Source organism: Xiphophorus hellerii, chromosome 2 (assembly GCF_003331165.1).
Source record: "Xiphophorus hellerii strain 12219 chromosome 2, Xiphophorus_hellerii-4.1, whole genome shotgun sequence".
NCBI lineage: Eukaryota > Metazoa > Chordata > Actinopteri > Cyprinodontiformes > Poeciliidae > Xiphophorus > Xiphophorus hellerii.
The window spans coordinates 3,987,691-4,008,397 of record NC_045673.1 but is presented as its reverse complement, the minus strand read 5'-3'; the positions used below and the strand labels follow the sequence as shown (position 1 = coordinate 4,008,397).

General features: G+C 36.9%; 1 protein-coding gene across 1 annotated transcript in view; it reads right to left on the bottom strand.

The window, feature by feature from the left end:
• Window positions 1-20,707, bottom strand: part of trhr2 (thyrotropin releasing hormone receptor 2) — a 35,812-nt gene that overhangs the window by 6,684 nt on the left and 8,421 nt on the right. The window contains exons 3-5 of the mRNA XM_032550445.1: window positions 16,673-16,805; window positions 13,679-13,830; window positions 10,158-10,281 (exon numbers count right to left, since the gene is read on the bottom strand). Coding sequence (XP_032406336.1) covers window positions 10,158-10,281; window positions 13,679-13,830; window positions 16,673-16,805 — 409 coding nt within the window. The remainder of the gene's footprint in view (window positions 1-10,157; window positions 10,282-13,678; window positions 13,831-16,672; window positions 16,806-20,707) is intronic.

The window sequence follows — 20,707 nt, the reverse complement described above, 5'->3', positions numbered from 1 at the left end:
AAAAAGTGAAGAAAAAATGGAGAGAAAGGGAGAGAATATCTACAGAAGAATAAAATAACTGGATACAAAGCAGGTGTGATGATAAACACATTATGAACAGGTGTGAAGTCTGAAGAGACAAACTAAAAGGAAGCATAAAGAACTGAATAATATTAACAAACCTGAGATACAACCAGAAACAACCAACTGTACCACCAGGCAGCCCCTCTTTTAAAACGTAAAACATGATAGAAATAAATAATAATAATAATAATTAGTAGACAATGATAATTAATCATCGTGCTTTTTTTTTCAACTTGCTTCTCTGAAGAATCAAATGTGTGTTGGGACAATGCCAAGATGGCAAGAAATCAACAACGGTCTTAGAAACTGCTGCTTTTTGACCTGCCAACTCAAGACAATAGCAATGTGTTTTTCTGCATCTTTGTCAGTTTGTTGCATGCTATCACAAAACCAAGACGGACAGACATCAATGATCTCAGAGAAGTAACTGTTGCTACCCATCAATCTGGGAGGGGTTACAGGGTCATTTGCAAACTACTTCTCCAGTAAGAAAGATTATTCACAAGAGGAAAACATTTAAGATGGCAGCTAGCTGTGTAAACAGATTGTAGAATACAAAGATTTACTTTCTAAAATTGGTGAAAACAAGCTCAGAGGACACAAATTGTAAATAATCCCCCCCCCCCAAAAAAATCATTGAATTATTCAACCACAGCCATTAGAAATGCACAAAGAATGTACTACTATGCAGTGATGCTAAACCTCAAAGATCCGGTCCAATATGAGCTGATGGTGTCGTTCTAATTTCTGTGATTAGCCGTGATTGCTTCGTGATAACTGGAATCATCAGCATGTCAGAGGAAGCACGAGCAGACAGAGTTCTCGCCTGCGTGGAGCATTTTGACACCAATTTTTTAAATGCTTTGTGTGTCTCTGAGTGCGTGCTCTGAGGGGGTTAATGAAGGCTCATTGGGTAATTGAGTCATTGGAAAAATAAAGACAAAGACAGGCGACATGGAGTGGGATGTGTGTGAAAGAAAAAGGGAGAATTAAATCATTTGAAAAGTAAATTACAGAGTCTGTAAGTTACCCAACAGGTGCAAAATATCCCAGGAGATGATGGATTTATTACCAGAAAGAACCTAGAGAGCTTTACCTCAGTGGTCTTTAAACAGAGAGGAACATCAGGAAAACAACTTTACTGCAAGAACACAAAATCATACCAAGGATTTTCTGTCTAGTTTCAAGTGCAAAAACTTTGTATTGTGGCAAATTCACATTTTGTTTATGTACTTTTATTTGGGTATCTACAGCTTCTGGAAAGAACCGGAGCGCTTAAAAAAGACAAAACACGTAGCTGGTTTTGGGCTATAAATTAATGTTTTTTGGTTTCTGGAAAATGACCAGTTTCAAAGACCTGGGGAATGTAACGCCACAAACTAGCAGGAACTGCACAGTTACCTAGCAACCCCAGCAGAGTTCCGCCAGTTACTTAGCAACCACAGCAGAGTGCCACCCATTACCTAGCAACCCCATTACCTAGCTGACTACCTACCTTTTGTTCCATATAACACAGTAGGAGTGTAACAGGTAAACCTTTTATGGATGCAAACTCGACTAAAAACCCACCTGTTTAGGATTGTATTTGAAACGTAATCAATTACAAATTTATTGATGGAACCTGACTTAATGTCGTGTTTTGATTATTGATTCTATGTTGCATTGTGTTTCTGTGTTTGATATGACGTAAAGCACTTTGAAATGCCTTGCTGCTGAAATATGCTATACAAATAAAATTTGATTGATTTGATTGGCTGAGCTCAAACACATTTAGGTAAGCTTGTTTTGCCACTGTATGTGCTGTACAATGGCTGCTGGAAAAGACAAGTGTTTCGTTGTTGACTTACCATCCAGAAAACAATCGCTGCATTTTTGTTGGCTGTGTTCTACTTCTGCTTTTCAAATATCTACGGTTGTAGATATTTGATTGCAGCCATTTTCACGAGTGTGGCTAGCAGCACCTTATTTAGATTTAAAGTGACAAGACGCCCTAAAACAGCTCATTCTGAACAAATCTGAGCTGAGAGGACTAAAATCTCATTATCTAAGAATGATTTTGTACAAATAAATGCAATAAACATGTTTTGTATTACCTGTAAACCTAACCTGTCCAATAAAGCATAGTAGATCACCTTCAAAATAAGACAAAAGTAACTCACCAGTAACTTTTCAGCAAGATATAGAAGTTTGTTTTACGTCAGTAATTTTTGAATATTCATTAAAAATACTAGTTCCAGTGGAAGATTATTTCATTTATGACATGGGAAACATGTCTTATTAATGAAATTCATTCTAATTTGTCCAGTCTAGGTGTGCATGAGCTTGCATGATACGCTTCCAAGCCAAAACTTGTTGGCGGCACACATGGTGAATTCTTTTTAATTACTGAAAAATCTAGACTGAAGTCTAGAAACAAATCCATCATGAAGGAGCATCATAAACTCTAACTACCCAACATTGTATAAAACCCAGGAATGGGAGAGAGATTCCTGTTCAACACCTTTTTTTCCATGCTGTGCAGAACATTAGTTGCTCCCTGGTTGCTATGGAGATATGCAGGGATTAAAATCAAAGTGAAGCCCACCCCTGACCTTAGAGCTGTTCTCACATCCTGTGGAACATCCTGACTGCGGTTACAGCAGCTCTGGGAGGCAGGACTCATGTCACACAGACACTAAACACGCATCTGGAAGTCCAATTAACGGGCAGCTCGTTAAAACACTCGCACACAACTCTGCCGAGTCCCATCCAGAACGATCGGGAAAAATGGATGGTCCTCTGTTTCCTGAAGTAGAAAGTTTTCAATTAAAATTCTCACTTTTTTTTTTTACAGCAGGCCACAAATATTGTTTGGAAGTTGCTAAGAAAACGTTTGTTTAGTTTCTGCACCAAACTAAAGCAACTTTTCTCAACATTTCTGTCATGAGGTGCGGTGAAGGTGGTGAGGCAGCGGACCCGGGTTGAAATGATGTAAATGATGGTTTAATGATGAATAGCACACAAATAATTCCAAAAGTCCAGGCAGCACAGCTGGAGCAGAAGGCTAAGGCTCAAAAACTGGCAGCAACTGGTGACCCTCAAAAACAACACAGATGACTGACTTGATGGCAGAAAGGACGTGACTAGACCAGGACCCAACAAGGAACACAGGTGGGTTTAAATACAGAGGGAGACAATCAGGAGAAACAAGGGACAGCTGGGGACAATCAAGGGGTAGACGGGACAACACAGAGACTCAACAGAACACAGAAACCTAAATAAACACACAAAAAACCCAAATCACTACAATTTCTGCTGCATTTGCATCACAATTTTTGGTTTGCTGCTCCGCCTACACCCATATTAAATAAATACATCAAAATTCTCAAATCAAGTAATGAATATGGAGCTCCATAGCTCAGTCAGACTTTATTGCAGAAACTCCATTCAAAGTTTAAACAACACAAGTGTTGTACATCTCATCAGTCTTGTAAAAAATATTTCAAATGTAGATGCAAGTTTAAAAATTTGTGTCCCTTCAGGTCTTATGTTCTTCATGTTTTCCGTTAGATATTTGAATTTCAGCGTTTTTTCAAAGTGGCTGACGTTTTTGAGCCTTTTAAACCAATTATTGCTATAAAATGTTATTCATTTTCATAACTTAGTGTGGTGGGATGGTGTTCCACCCTCCCAACTATGTGCACCAGGTGTAGCAAGAAGCGCACAGTTGATTGGTGGGCGGGGCAGATGGCTTTATAGCTGAGCAGGCCACTGCGAGGTGCCCGTGTCTTTGTTTCCCCTACTACATGTCGACTCCTCTGGCCCCATCGAAAGGCATTGGAATTGGACAACAATTTGTTCCACCATTTGAAGTGCTTGTGTTTTTCCTTTTACAGTTTGTTTGCTTATTATTGAAATTACTAGTGAGTTTGCTTTCTTTTGTTTTGATTTACTAATTTGTTTTCTTTTGCATTGCATGTTTTGTTTGTTCATTAATTTTTTTTGGAATAATTTAAATTGTCTTCATTTCATATGATCCCTTTTCTTTCCAGGGACCGAGTAGTAGGCCTGAAGCTATGTTTTTCAAAAGAGAAATGTTTTAATGAAATTGTTTAATAAAAATATTGTGGACTGTTCTGGTGCATCTTGTATAAAAGCCCCCCCCCCCACTGGTCACATTAGATTAACTTTATGTCAAATCATATGTTTTCAACTTTGGTCATCTAATTCATACAACTTTATAATAATATGCAGCAAAACTGAAACTTTGCTGTTTGCATGTCTGACACCATTCGTCAACTGGAAAAATATGTGTGACAGACTGAGAAACAGTCATAATTGTTAGCATTAGCTTCTTTTTTTCCATACTTGCTTTGCTTCCAGCTATTTTCTATTCCTCCCTAGTGATGTGACAATAGAGATTTTATATCTTTCGCAATAGCTTCCGGAAATATTTTAATCTGTTTGGTGGTCTGGTATTGCGTCTGATTCTTGTTTAGTAAATTAGCCAAGAGAAAGCAAACTAAATATTTAACTTGTGTAGATTCTTCCTGTGAAAATGCCACAAAAACCTTTTTTTTTTGCTGATATTTTCATACATTTTTATGTCAAAATGGCAAACGAGCCACAGCACTCAGACAGAAGCACATTAGACATTCCTCCCCTCATGGAAAAATGTTGCAAAGCCTCAGCATTTTGCAAGTGAGCGGCATCCCTTGGCACGCCGTGACCCTCCTTAACATCACCGCTGTCTGGTGACCATGGCAACGGCTCAGACGTTTTCCGAGTCGCTGCAAGACCGCGGGTCAACGGGGAGGGGATGGAGTCAGCCAGCCTGTATGGCTCAGGTGATTAGTCTTATCAGTCAGAAATAAAGCCGCACACCCTCAGCCTTCCTCCGTCCCATCGGTGCACATTTCTCCGGTTCTGCTGGAGCGTGTCAGTCCGTGTTTCATACACCTCATCGGAAAGAAAAGCCTGGAAAGCAGCATCACGTGAACGCCCTCTCTCAGCAAAATGCTATTCGAGATAAGCGTCCAGGTCCAGGTGGAAAGCTGAGAGCCAAACGAGGCCATTTCAGCAGGTAGATAACAGAAAACAATTAACTGTTTAATTACTGTCGAGGAGAGGGAGAGGGTAGCCTCTTAATTATACCTGCAGTGATGAAACGCAAAGCTTTGTACACACCAGCCATGTTTGATCCGCTTTAATCCAACTCCCGTCAGCTTGTCTACAAAGTCCGGTTCCTTTGTGGAGATGTAGCTGCGCAATCAGGCCAAAAAAGCGATCTGGTCTGCTACAAACCTCATTCTCTCTTCGGTTGAACTGAACTCTGGTGCGTTTCAAAAGCAGTAAGTGGACTACAGCGCAGGGTATTCTGGGTAAATACAACCAAAACAAACACACTAGTTTTGTGCTAGCAGGTGAAATGACCCATGGGTTTTTGCCAACAACAAATAACCGCTGATGAAATCCGACACTACTTCATTTTTGTTTACATTTCATGCTCAGTCTTCTTCAGATGTTTTCATGTCGTTTCCTTCAGCAATTCTTGGTGCGGCGCCCCCACAGGTGAGGAGGGAAAAAGTTTTCTCAATGGTTTCAATGGTGCAGTGGGAAAGAAAGCCGCAGCAGTTAAAAATGTAACAAATGTTCAAATTTTGGTCCCCAAACTATGACGGTCAAGTAAACATCTGCCAAAAAAATCAAAAAGGAAAGTTTTGAGTTTGAAAAGTTCACAACTTACTAGAAAAAACGGAAAAGTATGTTTGATTAATCTCAGAAATTTAAAAACTCCAAACCTTGCAACTTTTGAAACTCAGAAATTTCCGTGTTTTTTCTAGAAAATTTCTCAGATTAAACTCAAAATTTCTGAGTTTTTGTTGGAAGAAATTTAGTCTTCCTTTTGTTGTTGTTGTTGTATTTCTATCTACAAGGTCCCAATACGCTGTTGTACCAGTCAAACCAAGTCTATCGGACTATCAAGTAGAAAAACGTTTAACACAGTTACTCTTAAAATCAAGTAATCAGAAAGTAACTAAGTTACTTTTTCAAGGAGTAATTAGATATTGCTTACTGTTTATTATCCCCATTAAGCTAGATTGTATCATTAAAAGCACACATCATACAATAAAAGTCATTCAAATATATGATATATCAATAAAAATAAATCACAGTTCATACAAAATGTTGATAAATTTATCCAATGTCCAATAATTAGTCGTTTCATTACTCCGAAAAGCTCTAAAGGCTAACTTCTGTTCAGTAAATGGCAGACAATTCCAGTCTTTCATTACTTTGTAACTAAAAATTAGGGACATATTGAGACATATCCATGTGAATTTAACTGAACAAACAAAACCAATGGGCTTTAGAGTTTTAAAATTTTCCACGTTGAAAATAATAGTGAAGCTAATTTCCTATCATGAACTTCTAGCTAGTCAATATTTGACTGTATGGTATTTAACATGCAGCTTTATTGTGCATCAATTTAAATGTATCTAAGTCTTTTTCAAGGTAACACTGGTTGACACATCTACCTAAAATCATGCTTTGTTTGTCTACCATTTGTTTGTGAACTTTCACTACTTTTTCGAAAACTAATTAAAAACTGAATTTTTTTTTATATTGTTTTTAAGCATCTGAGTGAAATGAGCGTGTAGCATCGGATGCTATCAGCAGCGACCAACCCTCAACATTTCCTCTCCTCTCCTCGACACACATTGAAGAGATCAGACACGGAAAACTCCCTCAGAGATCAAAACTCTGCATTAATCTCCAATCATGCAGGGGGCCATTATTTTTCAGTGTAGTTTATCAAACCCCCATCAGATTGAGCTGATCTATCAAACAGAATGAAAAAGCATGAAGTGCCTTTTTGAAAGGACTGAACTCATCGGCTTTATTAAGATCTCTTTTCCTCTCATTATGTAAATCTTCTGCTCTCACATGGAGCTCCTTAAACACACAAGATTAGGATCTCCTCTGCCGTCAGGTTCAGCCTGTTTTCATGCCGACACACACAGAAAGTCTGCAGGCGACGCACTCAGCAGCCATTAAAATCCAGGGTTGATGGTTTTAAAACGCGCCCCTGAGCACCATCTGTGGTTCAGAGCGGACTGAGAGCGCTTTGGCAGAGCATGAGGGATCCGCTGGAGGTTTCCTCTGGTTCAGAGGTAAATATAACTTTGCTAACAAACGGCTAACCCCCTCTCTGGCTTGAAGCGGCAGCTGCAGGGCTGCTGTGTCAAAGCCATGTGAGTCTCTGATTCTTTAATGTCAGAGCTGACACTGTGAATAAATATCTCACTGTAAATAAACCACTAGCAGGAACCCTGCAGTGTCTGAGTGTTTTCACAGAGTTTCTTCGTTCTCCATGTTGCCAACAAACACCCGCTGGTTTGGTGGATTTGAATGTGTCTCTCATTGTAGTTTGTATGTGAATGTCCTGGATCAAGGCAGTGTTTTAGCAGCAGAGGCCGACGCTAAACATCCAACACCTTTACCTGCTTACCAGGTCGCCGGGATCAGCACAAAAACGCACAACCTGAAACGATTAATCACTATGAATCAAATATTCAAATAATCGTCAACTATTTCAGTAATCGATTAATCATTAACTGGAGTATATAAACTCCAAAAAAGGTAATTTTGTTAAAAGAACAGCACAGTCAGAATAGTAATTAAGCCAAAAATGCACAAATATTATACATATTCAAGGGGCAATTTTACCTTTACTTGGTTCAAATTCTGTAAAAAATCTCCTTTTAATCACCTTTTGCTACCCATTTATTGATAAAAGAAAATCAACCAATTAGCCCTACACTGTATTGATGTCAAGTCAAGCAGAAAAGGTTGAGTTTTTCACATGTTGATGTCAGAAGTATTTATTTTTTTGCTACAAATGATCAAGCATTGACTAAAAGAATGCTGTTTTTGCATTTTATACAGTAAAATGTTTATTTTCTTATTTAAAAAAGAAATTTGATTGTTTATTTGTATCTTTTAATGTATTTCTAATGTAAGGCTTAAATGACAATTTCTTTGTGCGATTAATCCTATAACCGTTAAAATGATCGCTAGCAGCAGCCTGAGGGCAATTAAAGAAACCAATTAACCAAAGTCATGTGTTTTGGACTATTGATTATTTTTGGAATTAACCAGTTAATAAATGGATGCAAAAGGTGTTTAATAGGAGTTTTTTAAAGGAATTTGAACCAGGTGAAGCTAAAACTATGTTACTTCAGGAGTTTTGGGTAGAGCATATTTACAGACAAAGTTTTTTTTCCATCTTAATTGCAAAATGTTTATATTTTTGTACAGCTTTGGCTTAGTTACTACTCTGAGTGTTTAATTCTTTTTTGAGTCTTTATACTCCAGTTAACAATTAATCGATAACTAAATTAGTTGACAATTATTTCAACAATCAATTAATCATGTGTAATCTGATTAATCATTTCATTCTTAGTCCAAACGGTGGTATTTGATAGTTGTGTATTTTTAGAAAAAGGTTTGTTTGTGGAAATCTTGTGTCAAGAGGTATGAAAGTGCCTTTATCTCTTCATGTGTCCACACGGAAAAGCAGACTGACCCCAAAACGGAGACATGGAGGAAATTATACCACTCTGCAAACAAAAGATGACAAAGTCGTTTTGACTCGGATGTGTTATGAATCCAGGGATCAAGCTGTGGGAGCCCAGATTGACAGAAAATTACAGTCCGTGCTCTCCGCTGCTCATCTTTCAGCCCTTTTTTTCTGCTTCCCAGTGCAGATTGTTAGGAGGAGGCTGGCTATCAAAGCGCTGATAAAAACATGTTGCTGCCTGCTTCAAAGCACAGTTTGATATCAGGAGTGGGGTCAAGACGTCTTCGCCTCGCAAAGGAAGCAGCTCTGGTTACAGACGAGCTGAAAGCCTCTCACACATTCACAAAACTAAAGTTACTTCAGATTTACTGCAAAACCTTGGGTTCACAGATTCATACCACTGGTCTGAAACCTGTTTAACAAAACCACACAGAAGCACATTTTTTACTAAAGTAAAATCTGATCTGACTTGATCACGACAGTCTATTAGCTCCATGGTAGATTGGGAAAAAAGGAGCAAAAAAGGAGTTTTTAGATGTCCAGTAAAAACTGCCAATTCTGAGATTAAGCTTGTAAAATCATTGAAATTTATGAGTTCGAAAAGTAAAAAATTAGCTAGAAAAAACAGATTTTCTGAGATTTTTTTCTAGAAAATCTCAGAAATTTTCTACAGCAAAAGCTAGAAATTTCTGAACTTGAAAAGTACAAAATTTGCTATTATAAACAAATTTTGATATTAATCTCAGAAATTTCTAGAAAAAACTGAGACATGTCTGAGTTTGAAAAGTAGAACATTTTTGACTTCTACCTGAGTGAAGTTGACTGCTCCTCCTTCAAATGAAACTAAATTGGTTTCAAATGTGCGTGCTATTTTGAGCAGCAAACATTTTTGCCGTATTGCTCTCAATTTTGCTCCCCCAAAATTTATAAAATCAAACTAATTTGGTGTCTATCTAATGTGCTACAAATATTTCAGCTGTACAAACATAGTAAAATAAATTTATATCGACTTTTGGAAAAAAATCTCAAAAATTATAACACCACAAGCAAAACATTTTCTGCACAAATGTAATAGTTGATTGACACCATTTTTCACTTGATTTCGTAAATGTGAGATATGATGTAAAGCACTTTGAAATGCCTTGCTGCTGAAACATGCTACAAATAAAATTTTATTTGATTTGAAGTAAAAAAAAAAACCCTCCTCCTCTTGTGTGGATCAGTGAAAGACGAAGTTTTTAAGGCGGAAAAGCCGGAGAGAAAACAGAGCTGTCCAGAAAAACAATTCATTCTGGGAGAGAGAGCGTCTCTTCCATGAAAACCTTCAGCATCAAGAAAAGAAGCCATTACGACTGTCTCCAGGGTAGAGGACCAAGAGCTGATGAGACGCCTTTCCTCTCAGAGAGCGAAGGGCTTTGACATCATCATCATCATCAGGCTGTCAAACAGAACCCCTGGGCCGGGTCGCGTTTAACTAAAACAGCAATTACCAGAGGGATCAAACGCAGCAGAGAGTTAATGAGGCTCAGACCTGTTTCCTGGAGGAGACCGCCGTCTTCGGCCGGCCCTGTCGGCCCATCCTCGCAGCCTCCGATGTCTCGCGACAGCTCCTTCGCAGCGTGGTGGCGCTGGTTTCGGTGTGGCTCGGCAGAGGGCTGGAGAGGCACAAACAGCCAAATACAGGAGCTTTACTGGCGTGGGAGCAAAACAATGACGACCCTAAACTAAACACAAACACGTGGGACACCAACAGCAAACAGCACCGGAAGTAACTCCACAACTTTATTTACACCTTACTGCGTCTTTACAACCTGAGCTGCTGTTCCTGAATAAACATAGAAACACATTTTAAACAAAACTCACATTTTGTACATTTTTGTACTTCAATTTGTGTTTCAACTGTTTCTAAAAACAATCCAAGCTCTTAAAAAACATTGACTTGGCAACAAGTTAATGTTTTTTGGTGTCTGGAATTGGGCAGTTTCAAAAACTTTCAGAATGTAACGTAACAAATCAGCAGGTACTGCCCCGTTACCTAGCAACCCCAGTAAAGTCCAGCCCGTTGCCTAGCAACCCAGGCTGAGCACCACATAAATAAACTTGTATTTAGGGTTATATCATGCATTCTTGAATTGACATGAATACTTGATATAACACGAGGGCGTGTTAATTTTTTTTTTAAGTTTGGGGTTTCTTAAAATGCTTTTTTCATGTGGCCACAGGGCACAACTTTAAGTTGAAAAACTTTAACTTTTTCAACTTAAAGTTGAAAACTTTAACTATTTAGATAAAAAACATTCCAGAAGACTTGTCATACTACCAGATAAACCTGCTTCATTTAGGGTTTTTTCACATCTTACAGTTCACTAGATTCGGTTCAATTGGAGACAAAATTGCAGCATTTATTACATTTTCAGCTGCTGCTGTTCGCTTCCTCGCTGCACTGTCTCAAACAAACAAAACCTTTTGAGGAAACTGTTCCCCTCCTCGCCTGTGGTGGCACTGCATCAAGAACCAAGAAAATGACACAAAAACCTCTGAAGAAGACATTGAGTACAACTTCCTTCTTCGCAAAATGTGAACAAAAATGAAGTGCCGTCAGATTTTAGCGATTGTAGGATTTCTCTTTTGTCTCTGGTAAAAGATCTTTAGTAATTTTTCCTGCTAGACTCTCGTGTCTGCATTGATCGTATTTACCCAGAATAGTAGCCCACTTCCTACTTTTGTAGCCGTGTCCTCAAACCGTACCAGAGTTCACGTCAAATGAACCAAGACCAAGGTTTGTAAGCAGCCCAGAGGTTAGTTTTTTTGGGCCACATCAGCGGCCAGACCAGACCAGACTAAACAAGGCTGGCCTGAATGCAACCATCGTTCCTGGATGACTTGCTGTTCATGATGGAAACATAAATTCTTCTCTCTAGTAGAAAACCCTGATGGAGAAGATCTTGTAATTGGTTTTTTGACCTTTAGCTCAAAAATACTTGGGTTAAGCAACTGGACAAGACAATAATCCAAAGCACACCAGTAATTCCACCTATGAATGAAAGTAGGATTTAAATCTGGTTGAGATGCTGTGACTGGAAAACCCTGCAACATTGCTGAAATCAAGCAATTCATCAATGAAGAGTGGGTCACAGTCCTCCATAGCGATGTAAAGGAGTTACAGGTATTGCAATCAATTGACCTCAGCAGTTACAGCTGAGGGAGGAAATACCAGTTATTAGGTTTAAGGGGAAATTGCTTGTTTACAAAGGCCAGCTGGTTTACCATAACTGCACTTTTATTCAGGTTATTTGTGACTAATGTTACCACATCTTTGAAGTTTAAAACAAGCAAAAACAGAAGAAATTTGTAAAGGGAAAAGGCTCTTCCATAGCCCTGTGTTTCCCTCTAACTGCAAATGGCAAACAGCATCAGGTCCTGGTTCTGGGACACTAATCCCAACGGCAGTAACTTTGAAACATTGGCTGGTGTTTCTCTAATTATTTGCATTCAATTTGGGCTAATTGAAAAAGGGACAAAGCCACTGTGATTGGTCTGCAGAGCTATTTGATGAGCTCATTACTCTTCTTAAAGGCTTTGTGAATTAACAGTGTCTGGTTCCAAGCGGTTCTGTAGCGCAGCAGGAAACAACTGGCCAGATGTGTCTCTAAAAGGTGTTATTGTTTTATCAGAGGTACAACCTTCTTGAGAGACTTTGTTGGTCACTAAAAACCCTCAAGAGCAGCAGTGTGAGTATACACAGGGAAGGAAGTGTCACATCACTATGGACAGAGAAGGTCCCAATCTAAAACCAACCATTTGGTATTCACTTGAGCATCAACTGAACTTTCTCATGGTCTGATGAGAAAGATCAAATCGTTTGGCCCCTCTGACAAGACGTTTGGAGAAGTCAAGGTGCTTTTGACCAGTTCAGCATGGTGATGCTACCATAATGGCTTTGTTAATCCCAGTGGTAGCATTGTTTTCCACAAAGTTTCCATATTCTACCATTTTACCTCAAATTAGCTCCACAGCATATCAAATTGATCAAAGATCATCACAATATCAGTACATGAAGAACTGTATATGCAGTTGACTTCTTGAATGCAATATTTGGGAGGCTATAATATTTTAAAGGTGGTATATTAGGCTTCTTTGAACATAATAGGATCGATTTATGGGCTATACAAAACATGTTCATCATATTTCTTTTTGCACAAAATCATCCTTAGATAATGTGATTTTAGTCCAGTTAGTTCTACTTTCAGAATGAGTTGTTTTAGGGCGTCTTGTCACTTTAAATCCAAATAAGCTGCTGCTGGTGACGCCCTCCCACGCCCAGATCAATGTTTTCACTCACACTTGAAAACAGCTGCAAACTGATGTGCAATTATACAACCGTACATCTTTGACTTCTGGATGGTAGGCTGGCAACAAAACATGTATCATTTCCATCAGCCATTGTAAAACGCATATAGAGGTAAAACCATCTGACCAAACCTGCTGGAATTTCGCTGGGGTTGCTAAGTAACAGGGCTGGGGTTGCTAGGTAACGGGGATGGGCTCGGCTGGGGTTGCTAGGTAACGGCGCCGTGCCCTCTCTGACTTAACATTCCAGAGGGTTTTTGTTTTTTCTGCATAATGGGTATTTTGAGACTAAAGTTATAATATCACAACTTTATTTTTGTATTATCATGACTTTAATCTTGAAATATTTCAACTTTATTCTCAACTCTATTACTTTACTCTCATATTATTTCTGCTCTTTTCTTGTAAGAGTTTATTACAGTTTATTATGACTTTATTCTCATATTATTATGACTTTAAGCTTGTATTATTTTGACTTTAATCCCACAATACTACAATTTTATTCTTCTATTATTTCTACTTTATTCTTGTGCTATTTTCAAAATTTTACGACTTCATTATCATCATTTTATTTTATTTTTTATTAGTATGACCCTAAAACTCTGTTGTAATTTCAGGTTTTACTGTGAATAAATTGAATAAACTGTCATTTTTAACAGCATTTCTGTCAACTCTATCTGTTTTTACATGCTCTACGCCTACCTGAGGTAGAGCACCCGCGCTATCAGGCCGTACAGCACGATGGCGAGGAGCAGCGGGATGACGTAGAAAATGGTGAAGTCGATGAGGTAGATGGGGAGGTAGAGCTCCCGTTTCACTCGGTAGCCACACTGCACATGTCCGTCCTGGCCGACCTGCACATCAAACACAGACATGACGGAGATAAAATCAAAACCGGCTCCAGCGCTCGGAGCTGCATGTAATAATGGTTCACATCTCAACATAATAATACTGCTCTCAGACGAGGCTCAGGGCTCTTGAGTGGCCCGCAATTTAAGCAGCATTTGAACAAAACAGGTCGTAAATGTTTCACCCGCCTGCTGCGGACTCCTGTCTGTGCTAAAATACAGCATCTTCCTGTAATAGCTGAGTAAATAAGCCTGTGATTCAGCAGTGTATAAATAAGTCTATGCCCCACAATCTCATTCTGTGTATTATTAGTTCAACCTCATGATGGCCAGAGTAAACAAAGGCCTGAGGCTCGTCTCAGCCTTCCACTCATTCATTACTATAAAACGCTACGTTACCACAAGGGTTGATGATAAATGTCATTTTTGTTGCAAAACAAAAACCAATTCATGCAAAATGCTTCACAAAAAATGGGTCAAGATAAACAAAGTGAAAGCTAATGTGGTTTTTAATAACTTTGGCAAAAAGCAATAAAACCAACTAGTAATAAAGATGTAAAAACAAATGCAGGTTTTAATAATTGCACTAAATAGCCACAAAAGAATCTGTCCAGCACAGCTAGTAAAAATTTTTAGGTCTTTTTTTATCATTAGGTTGGAAACTATGTGCTTTTGCAGAATCCTATACAGACCAAGATTGTGTTCCAAGACAAGAATAATTTTTTTCTAAGGGTTTTTTGGCTCTAGTGGCCTTTATTTGAAAGTGCCAGGACAGAAAAGTAGAGTAATGAGAGTGAGGGAAGACATGTGGCAAAGGTCACCAGGCCGAGATTCGAACCTGCAACGGCCGTGTCGAGGACTAAAGCCTCCTTATGTGGCTGCGCCACCACAGCCCCCCCAGCCCTCCCAGACAAGAACTTTGACTTCAATTTCAAGCACTCACATTGTACAGACAATAGGTTTAAACATATAAACTTTAAGGGGTTTTCGGCCAACATCAACATCCCATAGAAGAAAATGTATTTCATCCTTCTTTGCGTTAAAACCCAAATACAAAAATAGGAATAAAACAATCATTCTTGAAACACAAGAACACATTTTATACAGTAGATACCAATCAAAAATTATAAGCAGTCTTTTTTTCAAAAGATCATAACATTTGCAGCCCTAAACAAGTTTTATTTAGCTGGATTGAGGGTAAAATGAATCTTTCTATTGTTAAGGTTGCAGACCTGTGTTGTAGATGAAAACTAAACAGAAGGTATTTTCTTAAAAACTAGCTCCACCCTCCCTGACTCTAGATTACGAATTCAAGACTTAATGTTTCAATAGTTAATGTAGCAGCCAGAAACTGTATATCTGCACGTTTTTTCTCCAACTGATTGTTTTTTTGTTGTTAAAAACCTGCTTGAAATAAATAAATGAAATGAAATGGAAAATGAAAATATACTGTATATATAAAATTTATTCTGGCATTTAGCAAACAGAAATAAATTTTGGTAATCCTAACTGACCTAAAATGGGAAAGTATTATTTTTTCTCATGGATTTTATGTCAATATGAAAAAATCAGAGGTGGGCAGAGTACCCAAACATTTTACTCAAGAGTAAAAAGTAACTGTCCAAGAAATTACTCTAGTAAGAGTAAAAAAAGAATCTGGTAAAATTGATCAATTACTCAAGTATTGAGTAACAAATTAATTATCAATCACTTAATATTTAAAAATTACTTAATCAGACAGACCAAAATATAAAGTTAAGTGAAATTTTTGGTATTTTAAGGACAAAAATGACAATAATTCATGTAAGTAACAAAGTTAACAAAAGATAATCCAAATCGGTTTTTTTCATATAAATCTTATAAAACTGCAGGTGTGTGTCTTTGTCCGGTGCATTTTTGGTTAAAACATGTCTGTCTCAGTGTGTAGAAAATCCACTGAATGAAATTTTACTCAAATAAGAGTAGAGATACTTTATAATAAAGTAATCAAGTAAAAGTAAAATGCCCAGCGTAGTAAAAATACTCCTAAAAGTACATAAAAATTAAAAAAAAGTTACTCAAGTAAATGTAACTAGTTACTACCCACCTCTGGAAAAAATGCATCTGTCTCTTTTTATACAGTAAATGTCTGGTTTCAGTGGTAAATATGGATTTAGTTAATAAAAACAATCATCCTGACTGATCTCATAAATAACAGTTTCCACTAAAGTGGCTCATCGTCTGTCGCTCTGCTGATGATTGACTCAATGCCAGACACCTGAGTCCCAACCTCTTCACAGAAATGGGTTGGAAAGTCGCCACTGCACCTGCACCAATCGGATCAAAACAGCTCTGTTGTCCTGACGGATCTGACGGGACGCCCAGTGGATCCACGGACCAGATCCAGAACTACCCAGCAGTTCTGGATCTGATCTGCTGGGTAGTTCTGATAAAATAAAATTCAATAAAATTATTGAACTGCTGAAAAAGAAAACCTTTGGAAATGTAAAAAAAAAAAAAATATATATATATATATATATATATATATATATATATATATATATATATATATATATATATAACTTTTCTGTTTTGGCATGCTTAGAAGTGCCATTTTAGTAATCTAATTCAAACTTGAAAATGCAAAACGACACATGGGAATGGTTTTAAAGAGAAAATTTTCCGTTTGAGGGTCTATGCCATGTTTGCCATGCAAACACAATTATAAAATTACTAAAAAATCTGTAATAAATAGCTATAATCACTTTTATTGTTGTCACAGTAGTACCACAAATTAAATTTGCTCATCCCTACCAATTGGAGCTGCAAAAATTGTTAGAAAATCAGATATTTTCTAGTATTTGCTAACCTGAATGTCCACCAAGAAGAACCACAGCATGCAGTAGACGCAGGTGAAGATCCAGACGCCGGTTATGATCCGTTTGGCACGCGACACCGTGCACACCGTCTGAGCCTTGATGGGATGGCAGATAGCAATGTACCTGCAGGTGAGGAGTAAACACAAGGTCAAAACATGTGCAGGTTCAGGTTTTTTACTCATTTTATTCCAGTAAAGTAGACGCCACTCAGCCATTAATGCAGCAGAGTCAGAGTGCTGTTCGGAAGCCTTTTCTTTCATTGTTCGAACACACAGGTGGCGTTAAAACTGAAACTGCGCACAGAGGTCACATCATTACGAGGTGCTTCTCTTTAATCCCTTGAGCCCCGGCAGCACAGAGAGGCAGGAATACGGATTGGGATTGGATGTATGTGAGGGGATTCATGGTTTAATCATTTCTCAGGTTCTCCATGGAAGTCCCCTCAGCAGATCCACACTCTGTTATTAAAAACACAACCTGATGGGAGTGTCTGGAATGGGTGTCTAAAAATAAAAACGCTGAGGTTGAGAGCTTACACTGATATAGGATGAGAGAAAAAATGAGATTTTGAGTCGAAACAGGATCATAAGTGTCTTATTTAACAGGATGTTACCCAAAGTACCCAAAAAGACAAAGACTGAATTATACAGCTTTAAAAGTTTAATGAGAAAAAGTTAGGCAACAAAATAAAACAACAAACCAGAAAACAAAAGATAAAAGCTATAATAATAATAATAATAATATTGTTTTAATTTTTTTTACAGAAGATGACTAAGTATATATATATATATATAGATACAATATATATAAATATATGTATACTGTATACTGTATATATACTGTATATAGTATTGCATTATGATTATTAACAAGTACAAAACTTTGCTCTTTTTGTCATAATAATGAAGCAATTATAGATATTATTATTATTATTATTATTATTATTATTATTATTATTATTAACAAAATAATCGTACATACAGTATAGGTGAAAATATATATACATATTATGTATTATATAATATATCATGAAATAATAATATATTATTATTAATAAGTAAATAACTTTACTATTTATGCCGCAATAGTAAAGTAATGATGATAAAAATAATTACCTAAATATTATATACATGTTTATTTGTCATTTATTTAATTATTATTTATTTTAGTTTGATTTATTTCTTATTTATGTATTTTTATTTCTTTATTTTTAAGACATAAATAAATAAAACTGATACAACTGTCACTACCAATCATAATAGTTTTTAATGTATTTATTTTATGTAAGCAATTCATGTCCTAAAGAAAATTAATCATGATAATAATAAAAATAAACCTTTTGCTACTATTTATCATTGTTGTTGTTCTTATATTAACATTAAAATAAATTAATTAATAATAAAAGTCAACACTCAGCTCTGTGAAGTTAGCTGTCGGGTCTCTGATGAAATAAAATAAACATTTTCTCATCGGATGCACGCCATCTGGCATCCCTGAAACGCCGCGTCGCAGAACGTTACAAAATCAAATCCATCACTACGTTAAAGTGAAGGATAGTGAGCTGCAACATAATCACATGAACGTTTATTAAATATCTTCCTCAGGACATTTCAACCAAATATTATGGCTCAGATGGAAAAATTATTTTGGAAAAAATTACAGTATATAACAGAAGTCCACATCTGTAGCTCAAAGAAAAATAGCAAAACCCATAAATGTCAAATATTTAAATCAGACAAACAGGAAGTGATTTTTATGAAGATCTGAAAGTGTTATTTTGTAATTATAAGGCAAACAACCATAATGAGTTTTCATATTGTTCAACCAAAAGTGAAGTCTTAAGTCTTTAGAGAGAAAGTCAATGTCAACGTCTTTACGTTAGAGGGAAGACACTGACTGCTCAGAAATACTCTACATAACCTCCTTGCTTCAAAAAGCAGAAAATAATACCAGCCTGCCATTTAATGTCTTTTTGAGTCCAAACCTTCATCATATAAATAACTTTTATTATTATTAGACTACAACAATAACAGTGTGACCGTAATTATTATCCAAAGTCAATTTTCCTAAAAACCATCAAGTCATAAATACACATTTAAAAAAGCCTCATTTCAATATTAACTCACTGCAATGTAGAAAAGTTACTGCAGCTAAATGGATCAGAAGAGATAATTTCACTGCGTGTCCCTTTGAACTCTCGCTCAGTTTGAGTTCTCATGATTAAAGTGCCGCTGGTCTGCTGAGTGCCATCGACCTGAACACCTCCTGTTTTTATCTTTCATAACTCAGAACCTGACATTTATCACGCCGTGCAGAGTATCCACTTCATTTGTCTCATCTGCGGGCGATCGCATTGTTGCATTGCATAATGCCCAAAAAATTATATTCCAGTAAGAGTAGCACTACTTCATCATATTTGTACTGAAGTGATCAAATTATTAATCAATTAATATTTAACAATTACATCATCAGGCGGACTAAATTTTAAAGTTAAGTGGAAATTCTGGTATTTTAAGGACTAAAATGACAATAATTCACATAAGTAACAAAAAAATAACAAAATCAGGTTTAAGAAAATCAGTTTCTTTAACTAAAAAAATTATGAACCTTTAACAAAAACAGCAGGTTTGTGTCTGTGTCTGGTGAATTTTTGATTAAAACATGTTTGTTTCTCATTCAGTGGATAGAAAATCCAGAAATTTTACTGAAGTAAGAGAAGAAATACTTCATAATAAAATTACTCAAGTAAAAGTAAAAAGTACAGCGTAGTAAATCCTAAAAGTAAATTTCTTTCAAATAGGTTACTCAAGTAAATGTAACTAATTGCTACCGAAGTCTGGTGTCAAACCAACCAAACCATTTGAAAAAGCTGTTCCCCTCCTCTCCTGTGGGGGCGCTGCACAAAGAACCACTGAAGGAAACGACTCAAAGACCTCAGAAAAAGACACTGAGCTTCTTCACAAAATGCAAACAAAACGGAGTGGTGTCAGATTTTAGCAGTTGTAATATTTCTCTTTTGTCTTTTGCCACTTCTCCTGCTAGCGATACTTCATAATAAAATTATTCAAGTAAAAGTAAAGAAGCATTTGGTATAAAAAATCTACTCAAGTACTGACTAACTGATAAAATGATCAATCATTTAGGTGGACATCTTTGGTATTTTACGAACGTAAATTATTCATATAAATAGATTAATTACATAATAACCAGTGACGTGCGGCGAGATTTATAGCTGGTGAGGCACTAACTTAATCATAATCAGTTTTACAAATATAGACCCCCTGCATGTTATTGTTTACATAAGGAAATTTCGCGCATGCGGACAACGCAGGAGGGCAAAAAGACTATTCTAACTCCGTTAACTCAATCAAACTTGGACATTATTAAGGAGGAAAGTTAATATGTTAGCTTAAATTTTGGAAAAAGCATGGCTCTCCTTTTCCTCCTGGATGCCCGGGTCCCGAGCGGATGTCGTCACGGCCGGCAAGGAAACGGCAAGGCACGATGACGTCACAGAAATACAAAGTTTAATTCAATAGAAAACACCGTATGAATTTAACAAGAAAACTTCAGAGTACACAGAAGTACATTTCTTTACCTGAGACAAAAGAATTAAAAGAATAAGAACAAAGGCGCCTTTGGAGACAGCTGATGCATAAAAGCAAAACAGGGCAGTTGTCTGAATTCTTATTATTGAGCATTCCCTTTTCTAGTGAAGGCGTTTCTCTTTGTTAATATATGCAAATAGGGCGTACCTCTGTTTTGACCAACCAAGAGCTACCTTGGAAAATACTTAGACCTTCCCCTGAGTTTTAATGACAAATATCAAGAGTCATTCTAGTTATTAAAGTTATAAGTTATTTTCACAAAACCTATCTTGCTCCTCTGCAGTCAGCTTCTCCAAAGATTTGAATCTTTACCTTATCACAAACAATAATGAGATAGAAGTCTTTTTCAACCTGTAAAACATAACATTCAAACCATTCCCTTTTGGGTTCCAATATTGTCATAGTTAGTACATTTTC